The sequence below is a fragment of the Electrona antarctica genome (assembly GCF_951216825.1).
Source record: "Electrona antarctica genome assembly, chromosome: 20".
In the NCBI taxonomy this organism is placed as follows: Eukaryota; Metazoa; Chordata; class Actinopteri; order Myctophiformes; family Myctophidae; genus Electrona; species Electrona antarctica.
Window position 1 is genome coordinate 10,810,484 of NC_136801.1, and position 16,815 is coordinate 10,827,298.

General features: G+C 44.8%; 1 protein-coding gene across 1 annotated transcript in view; it reads right to left on the reverse strand.

The window, feature by feature from the left end:
* The window catches only part of ptprn2 (protein tyrosine phosphatase receptor type N2), a gene marked incomplete at its 3' end in the record, with an annotated part of 208,250 nt that overhangs the window by 127,778 nt on the left and 63,657 nt on the right, over positions 1-16,815 (reverse strand). The window contains exon 10 of the mRNA XM_079489306.1: positions 13,722-13,808. Within this exon, the coding sequence (XP_079345432.1) occupies positions 13,722-13,808 (87 nt within the window). The remainder of the gene's footprint in view (positions 1-13,721; positions 13,809-16,815) is intronic.

Here is a 16,815-nt window from a genome sequence, read left to right on the forward strand (position 1 = left end):
ATGGAGCGGGTGGGTGGAGGGCTGTCTCTCTCTTCCCACACAGGGTTGTGGATAACGGATGATTGCGCGCGCGGGAAGGTGAGTTGAGACGTCTGCCTTGTTACCCTCCCTCTCCCACCAGCCCTCCATCACCGGGCCATTATGTGCTCATTTCTCATAGCGCCCCACGCTTAAGGGAAGTGTACTTAGCGGCGCGCTCCCCCGGCCCGAGTGTATATGAAGCTCGGACAGGGAGGGGGCGGGGAGGAATTCATCAGGGCTGGCAGCGTGGTGTGACCCAGCTCCCGGGTCGCCATCAGTCTCTCTCTCTCACACACTCACACTCACACACACTCTCTCTCTCTCTCTCTCACTCACACACACACACACACACACACACACACACACACACACACACACACACACACACACACACACACACACACACACACACACACACACACACACACACACACACACACACACACACACACACACACACACACACACACACACACACACACACACACACACACTAGTGTGAGGAGGCGGGGACAGACACACCAACCAGGCCAGGTGCAAAGTTAGTGTTGTTTCTAAAATGAGGCAAAATGTCCCTCTATCCCAGCAGTAATCAGCCAGTGGAGTAGCGTCGTAGTGTTTACTTCAGAAATGCATCGTCCTCTCACTGGTTTTTGCCATTTTCACCATTTGTTTTTGGTTGCCCAAAACCGTCTAGCAAACAAACAGTGAAAACACCAAGTCATTACCGGAGGGCAGTGTGATTTTACAGGTAGCATACAGCAAACACCACCACTCTGATAACTGCTGGGATAGAGGGAAATTATGGGTAAAAACATGAACTTATTGTTTTGTTTTGTTTTGTTTGGACCCCTCTTTGAGAACCAATGTCCATGTTTCGACCGATAGTTTGTCACGGTGTATTCGCGCACGCACGCACGCACGCACGCACGTACGCAGGCACGCACGCACGCAGGCACGCACGCAGGCACGCACGCACGCACGCACCTCCAAAGACTGTGCAGCACCTCCAGCACCTCTCACCTGGGTGCTCTGTTTGCTCTTGCAAATGTCAATGTTTCCACAATCTATCCTCCTGAGTCACCCATTCTCTCCTTGCCAGAGATGTTGATGCATCTCAAATTTGAGGGGCGCTAGCCCCCTCCTATGCCCATATTTGTGGGTCTGTGTGAACACAAACATTGGCTTGTGATTGGCTGATCATCCCATAGCGATGATTTGATTGGCTGAGCAAAGTACATATTATTGAAGATAACAGTGAGGGCAGAAAAGTGAATGCACGGAAAGTGATGTGTGATGATGTATAATGATAAGAGTGCCCCTCACTTCACACAAGTGTGATTTTTCCTTTTTAAAAACCAGACACAGTGTAAAGAATGTTTCCATCCACCGGCGTGGGGGAGGGGGGGGGGGGGGGTGCACGGAGTTAAGGCAGATAAGGTATCGGCTGAACTTCACACATCATCTCCTGTGTTATCAGATGTGTAAACCTGGACTTCATATTAGCTTTCCCTGGTGGGGAAAAGTGTGTGCATGTGCATGTGCATGCGTGCGGCGTGTGTGCGTGCGTGCGTGCGACTGCGTGGGTGTATGTGTGCGTGGGTGTATGTGTGCGTGCGTGTATTTGTATTACTATACTTGCAAAAAACAAAAGTATAGTAGCATTTGAGAAAATAAGACGTTGTTTTTTAGAGATAAGTTTACAATTAGAAAAAGATTAAGGTTGTGGTTAGGATTAGGATTACACATTTAGAGGTCAGGTTTAGGAGTTAGGATTAGAGTTATACCGTGCACCCAAAAAATTGCAGATTGTAGATCTGCTATTTCTTGGTTTACGGATAAAATGCCCCAACATGTACAAAAAATAATAATGTGACTGTGTGCGTGCGTGTGAGCAGGCAGGGTGCGTCAGAGTGAGATAGCAGGGATTGGTAGGGGGGGCATAATGCATCTGCAGTTCTGCACATGTGCGTGTGTGTGTGTGTGTGTGTGGGGGGGGGGGGGGGGATTGTGAGTGTGTAGCCCACTCCCCCTAGTGCCTCTGACCAGTAAGACACTTAGGTCATCTGTCTGGTGGAAACCATGTATGCCCAAGACCGTTGCGACAGACTGGCCGACTCAGACATAACCATATAAGGAGTTCCCAATTCAGCTACTCCCTAATTTGGAGTGTGTTGTTTAACCTCAATGTGGCATCAGCCGCAAACAAATCAGTCAGCTCCATATATGGGCATAAAAGGGATTACATACAAGGACTGTGTGATTTCTGGTCTAGAGGGGCGGGTGCCGGCCAATATAATTGGCATTAAATGGGGGTCAGTAGCCTATGCATGTCAAACTGGGCACCCCCTCAAGGACCACTGGTTGAGATTTTTTTTTAATTAATTCATGAAAAAAAAAAAAAAAACAATTTTTCGCGCGTGCGGACTCGGCCCCCAGCCTGGTTCCCTAGTTAAAATATGGCCCTTGAGGAAAATTAATTGGGGAACCCACTGTACTGTATGTTTTACCCACTAGTCTAAAGGGACTAGAGGGAGTATGGTGCCTAGAGGGAGTCATTGAGTAATTCGGATGTCCAGTTGTCCAGAACCAACGATCCAACCAATATGCCCATATCGGTAAACTAGTTTGTTTTAAAATTATGACATTACAAATAGGGATGCAACGATACAGATTTTTTTCCATTCTGATCCGATACATTCATTTGTATATTTCCCGATATTTTGCCGATATCTGATATTTTACATAGCAAAAACTTTAAATACAAAACTTGCATTAGCATTATTTTTGAGGGGCGCAAGCCCTCCTACAATTATATGGCATAGTGTCTGAGAAAATTCATCATGATGATGTACGATGATAAGAGCGCCCCTCACTTCACACAGGTGTGATTATTTTATTGTATGTAGGATAGGCTTCAAATAGGCTTCAAATAATAGAGCAGTCATACTATTAATATTGTTTGTTGTGTAATGTTACACAGTGAATGATACACAGCATATCTCTAAATAGCAAATAATGTACAAATGCCTTAAATTTAAATTCAAAGAAGGTTGTGAAGTGTTTAACCTGTAAACCTTATAGAAATGGTAACCTGTCACACTATGGTTAATTGGTTTATTATTATTATTATTTACAAAGGTATCTTTTTTACCCCTAAAGTCAGTGATGTTTTTATTATTGTAATTATAATTATAATCTGCAGTATTAGCAGCCTCAATGTTCAGGATGTAAAATATATATATTTTTTTTTAAGGAAAAGTGGAACTTAGAAGTCCCTCTCTACAGGGACGAATAGATAGCCTGCCCTACACAGACAGTGACAGTCACAGCTGTCGTTAATTCATGGTCTTGATTGCCTATGGTGAAATGCACAGGCTCACGTCTTTTACATACAGTAGCTGCTGCCACGTGCATGCTGGCATTATGCACATGATGTCCAAGCAATTTGGAGCAAGGACACAGTACTGTGGATTATAGTTTTGCTGGTCAATTTGACACAATCGAGGAGTAAGGAGCTGCTCTCTGTCCAGATGTCAATGATGTGTGATATATCTTTGTGTGTGTGTTTCAATCTGTCTGTCTGTCTGTGGATGTATGTGTCTCTTTCTCTCTCTGTGTGTGTGTGTGTGTGTGTGTGTGTGTGTGTGTGTGTGTGTGTGTGTGTGTGTGTGTGTGTGTGTGTGTGTGTGTGTGTGTGTGTGTGTGTGTGTGTGTACCTTTGACTATAGCCTGGAAGAAGCCTTTCTAACCAAAGTGCTGAAGTATCAGCAGCTAGTGCAGACCATCTCACAGCTAGGCTACAGATGTAAACTTTTAGTTTTTATCTTTGGCAGCCTAGGGCATGTGCATAAATTGGTTGTGAGGGGCTTACAAATGGCCGGCCTTTCCAAAAGGAGAGCCAAGCAGTTAGCGAGGTACTGCTCAGTTTCAGCCATTATAGGAAGCCAGCCGCTCAATTTGGATGAGGCGTTGTCTCCTTTATCCATGATGTATGTCTGCTGTCCTGTGTCCGACATGTCAGCTGTACTGTATGTAACGATGCTTTGCCGTTCATGCACGTTGTAACTGGCTGCTCTCCCACTGTCACAGTGTTTATGTCCTTTGTACAAGGTATTCCTCTACTTCTCATTATGTGGACATAAATAAACATTTCAAATGTGTATGTGTGTGTGTGTGTGTGTGTGTGTGTGTGGGGGGGGGGGTGTTATATCACTCTGTCGGTAGCGCAGACAGAGTGATATAACACCCCCCAAGAACCCGAGAGAGTGATATACTTCTCCAGTAAGTGGTGCAGAACTGAGAGAGTAATATATTTATCCAGTACCAGGACCGAGAGAGTGATATGTGCAGGATGGACTGTAAACATTAAATACTTTTCCCCCTCCTGTATCGGAACGTGTATCGCTGACGTTATATCCGATCTACGATGCATTAATTAAGTCGTATCGGAGGCCGATTCCGATATAATATCGGATCGGTTGCATCTCCAATTACAAAACGTACATTAACCACTTAAGCCCTATTTTATACAGAAAATCGAGTAGTAAAACTATGAATACTAGACGTTTTACTTGTTAACTGAAGTATTTCAACATTGTGTCGTTACCGCTACTTTTACCAAAGAAGTCTTTAGCCAGTGCTCCAATGTACCGTGCGTTACAAAAAATACAGCAGCATAAAACACGAAACATTCTGGCCTTAAACTGACTAAAAGCTTCAGTCTCTTTCCACCTCGACAGATGTGTTCTATCTGAGGTGTTCTCAGACACGACACCCCGCTGACACCCCTTCTTCCTCCACATCACGCTCCTCTCTCATCGGGGGCTGATGATGAGCACGAGGTGTTCTGACCCAGCAGCACAGGCAGTGGCAGAGGCGGCTTTCAGACGCTCACCTGCCAGACACGTACACAATGAAGTGCCGCGTGGGTGTTCGTCATCTCTGCTCTCTCCCACACACCAAACTACGGCTTTTCATGTACTGATGAAAAGGATCGAGATTGAGGAGAAAATATCCTTGACAAAAAAGGACGGAGTACATGTGGGTGGTTATGGCAGTGGGTGTGATGGTGCATGAGCACGGACAGAACTTCCATGAGCTCGTGTTTTTGGAGGCATCGCAGCGGGAGCCAGGGCAATGAGAGCTTCAGTTCACATGGGTGTTATGTCTCAAAGTGGGTGCCGTGACACACGAGCAGTGGCAGATCTACTAAAGGCAAGAGCAGGCATGGTTTCTACGTTTCTGCCTCCCCTCTGAGGACCGTTTATTTGAAATTATATGCCGCCTATAGCCGCTACTCAAGGCGGACAGACAGTGTATCAGACATAATTCAGAATACACATCTATTCTCTGTGTGTCCTGTGTCGCAGTGTGTTCGGAGGGGTTTGAGTCTTTTCACACTCTGGTGTGAAATGCACCCCCCCCCCCCCTCACAGTGACGATGTATACACCACACACACGTCCCGACGTCACCTCATTCTTCATTTGATTGTTGAGAAAGCAGAGCAGAGACACAGCAATAGGGAATGCAAGGCTTACATCACTGTAGCCCTACTGGCCTACCGGCGCCATTTTGATTGTGATGGCCTACATATTAGATACACTCTGCATCAAGTGTATAGGTGTGTATAGGTTGGTTTTTGAGTGTTTGAGTGTTTTTGAGTGTTTAGTGCACAGTGCTAGAGCTCTTTCAGTTCGCCAAAATGGGATTTATTAAGCCTACTTGAGTATGCTACTTGTTGTGTGAAATACAACAAGTAGGCTTCTCACCATAAACAAGGTCAGAATAAAAGGGATAAAATAGATAATGGACTAACATAACGTTTCACCGCATTCCTCTCACTGCCGCCTCCTCCTTCTCTCTCTCTCTCTCTCTCTCTCTCTCTCTCTCATATCTCACACACGCCGTTCTACGTTACGGGCCGATTCATACTACAGTACTACGAACTGTTTCCTACCTGCTGCTGCTCCATCTGTCTGTCAGTGTCAAACAGAAACAACCACGCGGTCATTTCATTATTTAATATCTCCAGTTTGGGAACCACTGGCCTATGGTGTGCACATCTCAGAATCCATGTGATATGCTGCTTTTTTACCCTTCTGCATAGAGCCTAACAGACTGAGGTTATGCTTTATAATATAAAGCATAACCTCAGTCTGTTACCCTAATATATATTATATAAAGTGTATATAATATATATTAGGGTGTGTTCCTTTTTTATGTACAGTAACATAAACGTAACATAACGTAAATGTGCCGTGTTTTAAAGACAAATATGTTTTTGAAGCTTGCTCATAACATTGTTGGCTTAATACGTTTGGTGCACTGTTGTTGTTCTGCTGTATACTGTATATGCCTATCCGTTGGCCAGATATAGCGTGTGGAAACGTGTACGTCACCAAGAGTGGGGCGGCGTCTGAAAAGCTAGGGACGGCCCTCTCGTGGGCATTCAATTCTAGCCCACATCACTCAGAATAGAGTGACGGTGGTATGTTTTTGTAAATATTGAGCTCGTTCTTGGCGACAACACAGTGAACCAACACCAGGATGGATAGAAAGAACGTCGGGCCCAAATACATTACAAGGACAAGGAAAATGTTGTGAACAAACACGGCTGTGCTTAGATACTTTGTTGAACATTATGTCTCTGCGCCCGTGCGCCGTACAGCCGAGATCCAAGCCATTCTGTCTTTTTGTAAACTCGTCAATCTGGGTTCCTTGATGCTGTCTCCATGCTGGAAAGCTGAACATCTAATTCCGTTTTCTGGCTCATTTCCTCGACGCGACCTGCTGTGGCACTTATTTACTGAGCAAGTCTGCACCAGTGTGAGGTCAGTATACGTATACAAGCACACGGATAGTCGCTCAATGTAAACGAACCAGACAAGCCAGCAAGTATGGCGGCCGCTACCACGTGACACATATGTTGACGCCCCCTCCAGGAGTTTTGGTACACCCTATAGTGACTTATCACATTCAAAATGGCGCACCCCCCTCCGACCCCCCAAAGGTGTGAGGTTTGCATGCAGCACCGGATAAATAATTTTTGGACGCCTAAACCTGTGCGGTAGGTTATAGGCTACCACCACGGCACTGCTTACATCGGCTGACCGGCAGCAATCACACCAGCCCCGCTCACCACCACCACCTGCGCTGGGGAAGAACCAGAGGTCCGTCCCTGTTGCTGCTTTTGCTTGATTTGTTGCCTGTCGGTCTCTATACAGAGATCAGCTATGGAGGAGCTACCAACAACACAGCTAACACAATTCCTATAGCTACTGAAATCAATTAGAAATCATTGGGAAATTACGCGCATGACAAGCAGCTTGGCTTCAATATACTGTAGCTCTGTTTTGGCGCTTTTTTCCCTTTTTCTCTCATGTAGGCTTCATTATATCTGATGCAGTGCTTGTGGTTCATGAAAGAGTACAAAATAAAAGTGTATGTTGTTGTCATCATTTACGTAGCAATCATCTAACTATTGTAGGCATTTGTAGCCTATAAGAATATAAGCTACAGCTACAACATAAATATACATTGTATTTCGGACTTTCGGTAACTTCTGTCTATCAATCTGATAGACAGAAGTTCTATCAGATTGATAGAACTCCCGCAGGCACCTGGCCGGCTGCGGCCGGCTGGGTATTGACCTCGTATTGGCTATGCGTTACTCATAAAGAATTCCTGGCTCCGCGCCTGCACACAACTTAACAAGTCACACAGAGGGCCTTAGAAGAACATCACTTCAGTTTAACCACTTAGACCATCTAGATGTAATACAACTGACCTGAGTTGCACTGTACATGACTTATTTTTCCATCGACACCAACTGTCTTAAATGTTTTTTTTTTGTGGCTTTCGCCTTTATTTTATTTTATTTTTTTATGGAGGGACAGACAGTAGGCTGACAGGAAATGGGGAGAGAGATGGGGGGAAGACATGCAGTAAAGGCCGTCGGGATCGGGAGTCGAACCCGCGGCACACTGCCAGACTGGCTTACCAGCCAAGGTGCCTGGACCATTGAGCCATGGCCCAGGCCGACACCAACTGTCTTCATCAGAAATAGCAGATCTACAAGCTCACAATTAACGCATTGTAGATTGGCCAATTTTGGCGCACGTTCTCCCCAGAATAGGGATAACATGGGGTTGGAGAGGTTAAATGTCAAGTACAGTATGAAGTTATTTTTAAAGTCTGTCCTAATGGAAACTGATATTCTCTCAAGTTTTGAGACATAACTGTATCTTAGGGGGAACGATTTGCATATTTACGTATCGTAACATGACATAAGATTCTGAAAACTATCAGTGTAATTTAGGGGGTGTCGTAGACGAAGAGGTTATTTACAGGGGTGGCCCGAGTCGAAAAACGTTTGAGAACCACTGCACGAGTGGCATCGTCACAGCACTCACATGTTATTGTCAAGTATCTCTGGGGGTTGTCGTAGCACTAGCATGTCATCGGCTCCATTCATCAGTGTCTAGAAACATGCCATTCGTGTGGTTTGATGAAAATTGACAGGTGTGTGTGTGTGTGTGTGTGTGTGTGTGTGTGTGTGTGTGTGTGTGCGTGTGTGTGCGTGCGTGCGTGCCTGTGTGTGTGTGTGTGTGTGTGTGTGTGTGTGTGTGTGTGCGAGTGAGTGAGTGAGTGAGTGAGTGAGTGAGTGAGTGAGTGAGTGAATGAGTGTGCGCGCATGTGTGAGTGAGTGAGTGAGTGAGTGAGTGAGTGAGTGAGTGAGTGAGTGAGTGAGTGAGTGAGTGAGTGTGTGCACGCGCGCGCGTGTGTGTGTGTGTGTGTGTGTGATGCTAAAAGTTAATTCGATCAACGTTGATGTTGATTGACACGCATTCCTGGTGCTCACGCTCATCCTAAATTCACAGCTTGAAAAGTATCGGCGCTGCTGGCGCTGGGCAGGAACCTTACTTCTTTCTTTCTTCGGTATGTTTTTTTTATTTTCATAAATTATAAATGATACTTTGTCGCATCAACATTGCCACGCATAAAGTATCTATGATATACTATATATAATAAATAACCCTACCCTTTGTTTTGCGGTTTAATTCATTAATTTATTTATTGTCTTCACAGAATCAAATGATTCATGATTCGCCAGGATCCTGGATGGCTTGAGGCTAGGCTTAAAATAATTCATATAAATATATATTTTTTTAAATCTCGATGGGAAAAATGAACGGGGTCTGGATCGATGGAACCTGAAAAAGCATGGCCGCCACAGTGCTATGCCCGGGGGCGAAGTGCTTAACCCATTTTGGGCGGGAACCCCTTTTGGTGTTAGCATTATGTTATGCTTTAGCTATTGAAAAATATCAGATCTACAAGCTCATAGCGCGCCACCGAGTGGCGCGCTACGAGCTTGTAGGTCTGCTATTTTTGAAAAATCGAAGAACGACTGACAGAAACATAGCTTTTTCATAAAACTGTCAGGATGTAGAAGACATTTTTAGAATCTGATCTCAGGTCAAAATGGCTTAAACGGGATTCATTCATGTTATATCGTCTCACCGGCGTACGCCTGCATGCAGCCAGCAAACCTATACCCATCATTTCAGACACAAAGCTGTCTAGCAGACTGCTGTACATATGGGGCTGTTGGCGTTCATATGGTATGCTGTGAGCGTTTTCCTTCCCACAACCACCCCCGACTTCACCTCTCTCCTGCGTCATGAAAGCCTTGTCAGATCTTAAGGCAACACATCTCCACTGCCTGCTACACTGGTCTTTGAGACTTTGACGTCCCCCACCCACCCTCCCCCCACCCCGGAAATAAATGTACAACACAAGCCACCGAGTGGTGCATCGCAGTCAGGTTCAAGGACAGTTCACACATGCTCATTAAACCATTAAAACCGGGAAATCGTCCGTGTCATTTATAGCCATGTTTTATACTTTTGCTATTCAAAGACAGCAGATGTACAGCAAACTCATAGCGCGTAACTTGGTGCCGGGCTACAAGCTGGTAGATTTCTGCGTCTTTAACTCAAATCTTTGCTTCTGGGTGGGTCTCTGGAACTAAATATTTTGAGATGGGGCGTCCGCGGCCAAATAGATATCATTTGGGGCCCTTGACATGAAAAAGTTTGATAACCAATTATGTTTTTCACAAATCAGTTTTTTTTTTAGAAGACATTTTGTAGAATTGGGCTCAGGTCTTAATGGATTAATATTAGCCGCTTCATGCCGTGCTATATCAACTGTAATATCTCTTGTTTTACTCTCTCTCTCTCTCTCCCCCCCCCCCCCCCTCTCTCCCTCCCCCCTTCCCCTCCCTCGGTGACTAGCCAGTCTCTTTAACGACATGACCGATGTCGAGGTGCACGGCCGAGTGGCCAACAGTTGCGGCGACAAGGCAGTGTTTTGAATACAATGGAGACATCAGTGGGTGTCTGGAAGGTAATTAGGCCTGCATTCTCTCCCTGGAATAGAAGAAGTCAAACGCGCCGAACAGGTCAGAATAACAACAAACGCCTACGATCTCCACGAGGCACGGTGCTGCAGTTTCACACACACACCAAGCAGCTTTTTACAGTGTCTGGACAAACCTCTGTGCGTGTGTGTGTGTGTGTGTGTGTGTGTGTGTGTGATAAGTGGGCCATTCTACATTTATATGTTACTTCCTATTGGAAGGTGGCTGTCCCAACCTCTAACCCCTAAATATATTTTTGTAATAACCCCATTTGATTTATTTTATAGGGAAGTTGAAATAATGAAATTGATTTTGTAGATTTTTTTTAAATAAAAAAAACTGCTGACCCATGTTTTCTTGTCACTACCGAAAGTCCATGGATGGAGTCTGGTTTAAGCCACACCCCCACACTCTTCACCAGGAAGTGACATAGTCAGACTTCATGTTCGTCATGGTCAAATGATGAGTAGCTAGTTTACATCAGTCTGAAATGAATGTCTTCCAAAGTCTGAAAATCAGTGTGGTTTTAAGGAGTGTCACTACCGAAACACATCATTTCTCATAAATTATAAACTATTTTGTTTTTTTTTGCTAAATGTGATGTTTCTATCCATGTACATCAGTTCAAAGCTGTTTTTCTTAGCCATTTGTTGCCTAGCATTGTAGTGTTAAGCTAAAAACTAGATAAAATTGTCACTACCGAAACAGTCACTACCGAAACAATTCGTCACTAATTAGTAGGGGTGCACCGATGTATCGGCCGACAATCGGTAGGGGCCGATGTTTGCCTTGTTAACTTACATCGGCGCATCGGTAAAAAACGTGACTTTCACCGATGGCAGTAGCCGATGTTCTGCTCTGCAGCCAAATCGGGTAATACACCCTTGTACGGAGATGTATAGAGCGGCTGTGTGTCGCTCAGTGTACTGCTACTGAGACTGAGTGCAGTGATATTCCTCCTCCCCGCAGGGTTGATTGTGTGATTAACGGATTATATAAAAATCTTTAGGCTACTCGTCCGTATAAGCACCCATGGGCCGTTATTTGCAAACTTAGTCAGCCTCATTTATATTACCGTATATACACAGCGTGTTGAGTATGCAGCTCTCCTATTTTCTGCGAGCCTCTCACCGTGGCCTCACCACCTCACTCCACATCCCCAAAATAATCATTCATCCCATACTCAGCCTATGCACAGACAACCGATTGTTTTAATTCAAAGTGGTATATATTCTGTGAAATGTTTATTGTCATTCCGTGTATCTACAAGCTCAAGTGTTGCGTCCACATGCAGCGCGTTGTGAGCTTGCAGATCGTCGGTGCCCCACTCACCATGAATCCAAGCAGAGGTCCTCACAAGTATAGGTAAAACACTGCCAGTCGTCAGCGCAATGGCCCGTTGCGCAAGAAAGTTGAGATTAAATTTGTGCGATATTCAGATAATCCTCAATGATATAGAGAGATGGTAGGGTAGTGCCCAAGCCCTGTTAGCCATGCAGCCTATATGAGCTATGGTGTGCTTGCTAGGCCTACACTCTCTCAATTTGGGATTTCCTCAGAGGTTCATTTCACAGGTGTACAACCTTTATTCAAATAGTTGAAAATGTATTCATTAAAAAACTGAGCACATGCATTTTTGATCTATAAGGCCAAACCTCATTTGAAAGAATATAATCAGTATATGACAGCCTTTTAAAATCTTTATAATATTAGAATTCTACACAGCTGTGCTACCAAACTAATTACATCACAGTCTGTTTGCACAAATCTGGGTCAAATCAATTAAGCAGCAGTACAGGAGCAAGCTCCCATATTCTCAATATTAAATAAAAAAGACTAAAGACTTTGCCTGCTATGTGTATGTTTATCATACCTTTTAATTTTGCACTAAAAAACATGCTCGACAGGAACTGTAACCAAATAGAGCGTCACAGTCCCGCCCCCTGTCATGACGACGCCAGGCCCAGGAAATGATTCCCAGTGCATTTTTCCCATAGACATTTCAAAAAGTATTTATTTAAAGACGGTTACGCCGCGGACAAAGCCAACTCGAGTCGTGACAAATCATGACAATAAACACAATATTTTGGACCAAACAAATAATTACAAAGAAGAAAAACAACAAAAAAAGTGTTGTAACCTGCCGTTTTTTTCTTCTTTCTAATTCTTTGTTGTCATGATTTGTCACGACAAGAGTTGGCTTTGTACGACACTTAAAAGGTCTTTAAATAAATACTTTTTGAAATGTCTATGAGGAAAATGAACGGAGGAATCATTTCCTGGGCCCTCGTAGGGGGCTGGACTGCGACGCTCTATAATGGCCCGGTGCAGACCGGTGCAAAAATAAATAACGGCCTACTGCAAATAGCAGCCTAGTTCCTTATAAACGACGGGGTCCAAATCAATTTTGCATATTAACAGCCCCGGGCTACCATTTGAAAAAATATGGTATTTTTTTTAACATCGGTATCGGTATCAGCCAAGAATTTCCACATCGGTGCACCCCTACTAATTAGTGACAAAATTGGATGTTTATGCTTTTTAATGTACTTAATTCTAGTAATTCTAGTAGTTTAGTAGCTTGAGCAAATGTAAAGCATCTTATGAGTTAATATTTAGCAAAATAGTTAAGTGACTATGGCACCGCATTGTAAAGACAATGCTGTGGTCACTACCGAAACAGTGCAGTCACTACCGAAACAATGGTTGTTTTGTCTAAAATCAAAGATAGTTAGTTAGTTATCAATCAACATTTTAAGATCATGATTGGTTAGGTGTATGTGTAATGTCAACTACCAATAATGCTGAAATCAATATAATCAACTTTATACATTTTTACAAACAATATAGCGTTTAGATTTTGATTACTCTCAATAATTCAAAATAAAAAAAAATGTTAAAGTTTCAATTTAAATGTATTTCATTGTGGAACCGCCTACCTAAATTCTTAAAAATGGTCTGTACAGGGGGGAATTGAAAAAAAAAATAGATTAAAATAAGTATCTTTATTTGAAGGTAAAAGTCTATGTTTCGGTAGTGACACATTTTGGGAGAGGAAAGATATTCCAATACCTTATTAAAATACAATTATGGTAATTGACTGTGCCTTTACTAAATATGTGTGTACACAAGTGTGTGTGTGTGTGTGTGTGTGTGTGTGTGTGTGTGTGTGTGCGTGCGTGCGTGCGTGCGTGCGTGCGTGCGTGCGTGCGTGCGTGCGTGGTCAAGGATGCCAGCCAGGCCGTTTTTGGAGTGTTATTTCCATATACGTACGAGAGCTGGCTGAGGTCTGTGGCGTGGAGGTGGAGTCTCTGCGCCACCCGCTCCATCAGCTCCATGCCCTGGTCGTTGGGGAGGTTGCTGTGGGGGAGGGGGAGGGGTGTAGGGAGGGACAAACACACACAGGAAGCACAGGTGTCATTTAGCGGAGCTCCACTGCCATGCCGCCGGATATACGCGGCAATTCAGCCGTTATCCCATAAAAAACTGTGTCATTTTACATTACAAATAAATAAATAGCAGATCTACAAGCTCATAGTGCAACACTTCTTTGAAAATATATATATTTTTTTAAAGCAAATATTTTAAACTCAAATCTTTGCTTCTGGGGGGTCCCTGGGACAAGATATTTTGAGATGGGGGTCCGCGGCCAAATACATCACATTTTTTGGGTCCTTGACACGAGTGCTAAATCGCCTTCGCGATGGTGCAAGGACGTGCTGTGATTGGCCAGTAGCCACTTTGAGTGGCAGTCGGAGCAAACCTAAATCTATATGGGGCAAACGATCTCTATTCTGAATTACTATTCTGTCCATATTGGGTCGTAACTCAAACGGACCTGAGTCGGCTAAGCAAACTTCACCACGTTCGACACGGCAACTTGTGCGGTTTAGCACGCTCGGTGGTGTCTCTTGTGGCTCAAGTTCGCTTGAGACGGCACCCCTCCGTCGTGGTCTGAAACTATACGTGGAGGGGGGTGTGACCATTTACTCAAACGCGAAGGCGATTCAGCACTCGCTGTTACGTCTCGCTCCCCATCAACTCCACATCTATGTGCTGTGAGTACTCTGCGCCCGTCAGCGTCAGCATCGGCATCAGGTCTTAATGGGTAAAAAAAAAACATTTTCAGTAAAGGGCCGACATTTTCGGTTCAGACACACAAATAGGTCACTTGAAACACCTGAGAAAAACAAAGCCACGGCTGGCTGAATGTGCGCCACCCAATCAGTTACAGAAGCGCGGGCATGCACTCACTGCACGCACACACACACACACACACACACACACACACACACAGGTTTTCTCTATACTATACTTGTGAGGACATCAAAAGTTTAGGACAGCAGTGAAATTAGCTGTGGAGCCTTGTGAGCTTGTAGATCAGCTATTTTCTGGTGCCTGCAACTAGGTATGAATCCGGTACAACTCCAAACCCAACCGCTAAACCAGGGGTCCTCAATAGGCGGACCGCGGACCACCTCTCTGTGGACCCTGGGCAAAAAAACACAATACATTTGCTGTGAATTTTTGGAGGGGAATATTTCCATACTCTGCACCCCAGTATTGGCGTGGTTGGGAGGGGATCCGATTTGTATAAGCTTGCCTTGGTGTGACTGTACTAAAAAATATAGAGCCCCGCTCTCCGCTGGCCGCTGCGTGGCCCGCGCCGCACCCATGGGACCGGACCTTAGTCTTTTTCAAAAATGATTAGTGGACCTTCAGCATTTCTAGTTGAGGACCCCTGCGCTAAACCATAAACATTAGATGTGTAACACTAACCCCAACCCCTGAAACCTACAGTATAAGTAAGTAGCCTTGCCGAGCCATGAGGCCCATAGGGCAGGAGCCTATCTCCTGTTTCTGTAGCGTGAGGCAGCTTGATGTACAAGTACACCCCCTGGACATGACGCTAGTATGTCGCAGGGACTTACCCCCAATCCAACCCTTGATGCTGAGTGTCAAGCAGGGAGGCACTGGGTCCCATTTTTAGAGTCTTTGGTATGACCCGGCCAGGGATTGAACCCCAACGTCCCAGTCTCAGGGCGGACACTCTAACCACAAGGCCACTGAACTGAAACCTACAGTATAACTATATCTAAATGTCTAATGCTTTTCAACCAGTGGTTCAGGGACCTGAGGAGGTTCCAGGTGGTCCCCAGCTAAATGGAGAGTTGGTAACCAAATGGGCCCTTATCTTGAGAGTGTAAAATGAAACCAAATGGACCCTTATTAGATCATGAGAGTGTAACATTTTACGCTCTCAAGAGTTACATTATTGTTAAACATCTGCATTACTACATTTACAAGTCTACACAATAAGCGAATGTAAAATAATTGTTATTTTGATCAGCGTTTTCCTGTTATCTCTCTCATGGTACCACATCAATACAGCATGGAATTGTAGACAAAATCACATCCAACGATAACGAAATATAATAAGTCTAACGTCTAAATGTCTAATAGTAACACATTTTCCCAATTGTAAGCCTATAACTCCACAAATCTTTACCACAAAACAACCATTTTTCTCGTAAGGAGCAGGAAAATCCTGCTCACAAAGTCCATTTCTGTAGTCCCACTGTATAGGCCTATATTAGTGAGTGGGGACACTTGGCCCTCACAAGTATAGTCATACAAGTACACGCACGCACACGCGCACACGCGCACACCCACACACCCACACACCCACACACACACACACACACACACACGCCTGCCGCCAAGGGAATGGGGATCAGCTGCCTGTTCAGGCTTGGTAAATCACCTGCTTTTTTCCAGCAATGAAACAAACAATAAGGTGCAAATGGAACCTGCATGGGGTGTAATGGCTGCATCATATGGACGACGTGTCTCTCCTTTCTCTCTCATCTCTCTTTTTCTTTGTCCACAAGCACTTTTTCTCACATACAAACCCGCCGCGAATCCACGCATGCACGCACACACAGACACACACACACACACGCACGCACGTACGCACACACCTGCGCCGTTCACGCTGATGCGCAAGCACGCACGCACGCTCGCGCATGCACACTCCTCCTAACACGGTGAGATGAAAATAATAAGGTGCAAATGGAACGGAGGTGAAGTGTAATGGCGCTCTGATAAAGCCATGCCTCATCTCTCGGCTCAGTCCGTGGCTGCTGTCGCGCGCTCCGAGAGTAAATCGCCAAGGAAATAGACCAAACAAAGGCAATCTGCAGGGCCACACGCGGGACAGAGGAAATGAGATGGCCGCACGCACGCATGCACACACACACACACACGCACGCACACGCACACGACATTCAATACATGCGCGCACAAACACGCGCGCGCGCACACACACAGAAGCGTTTCAGTGCTATAACAGCTTAACCTGGAATCA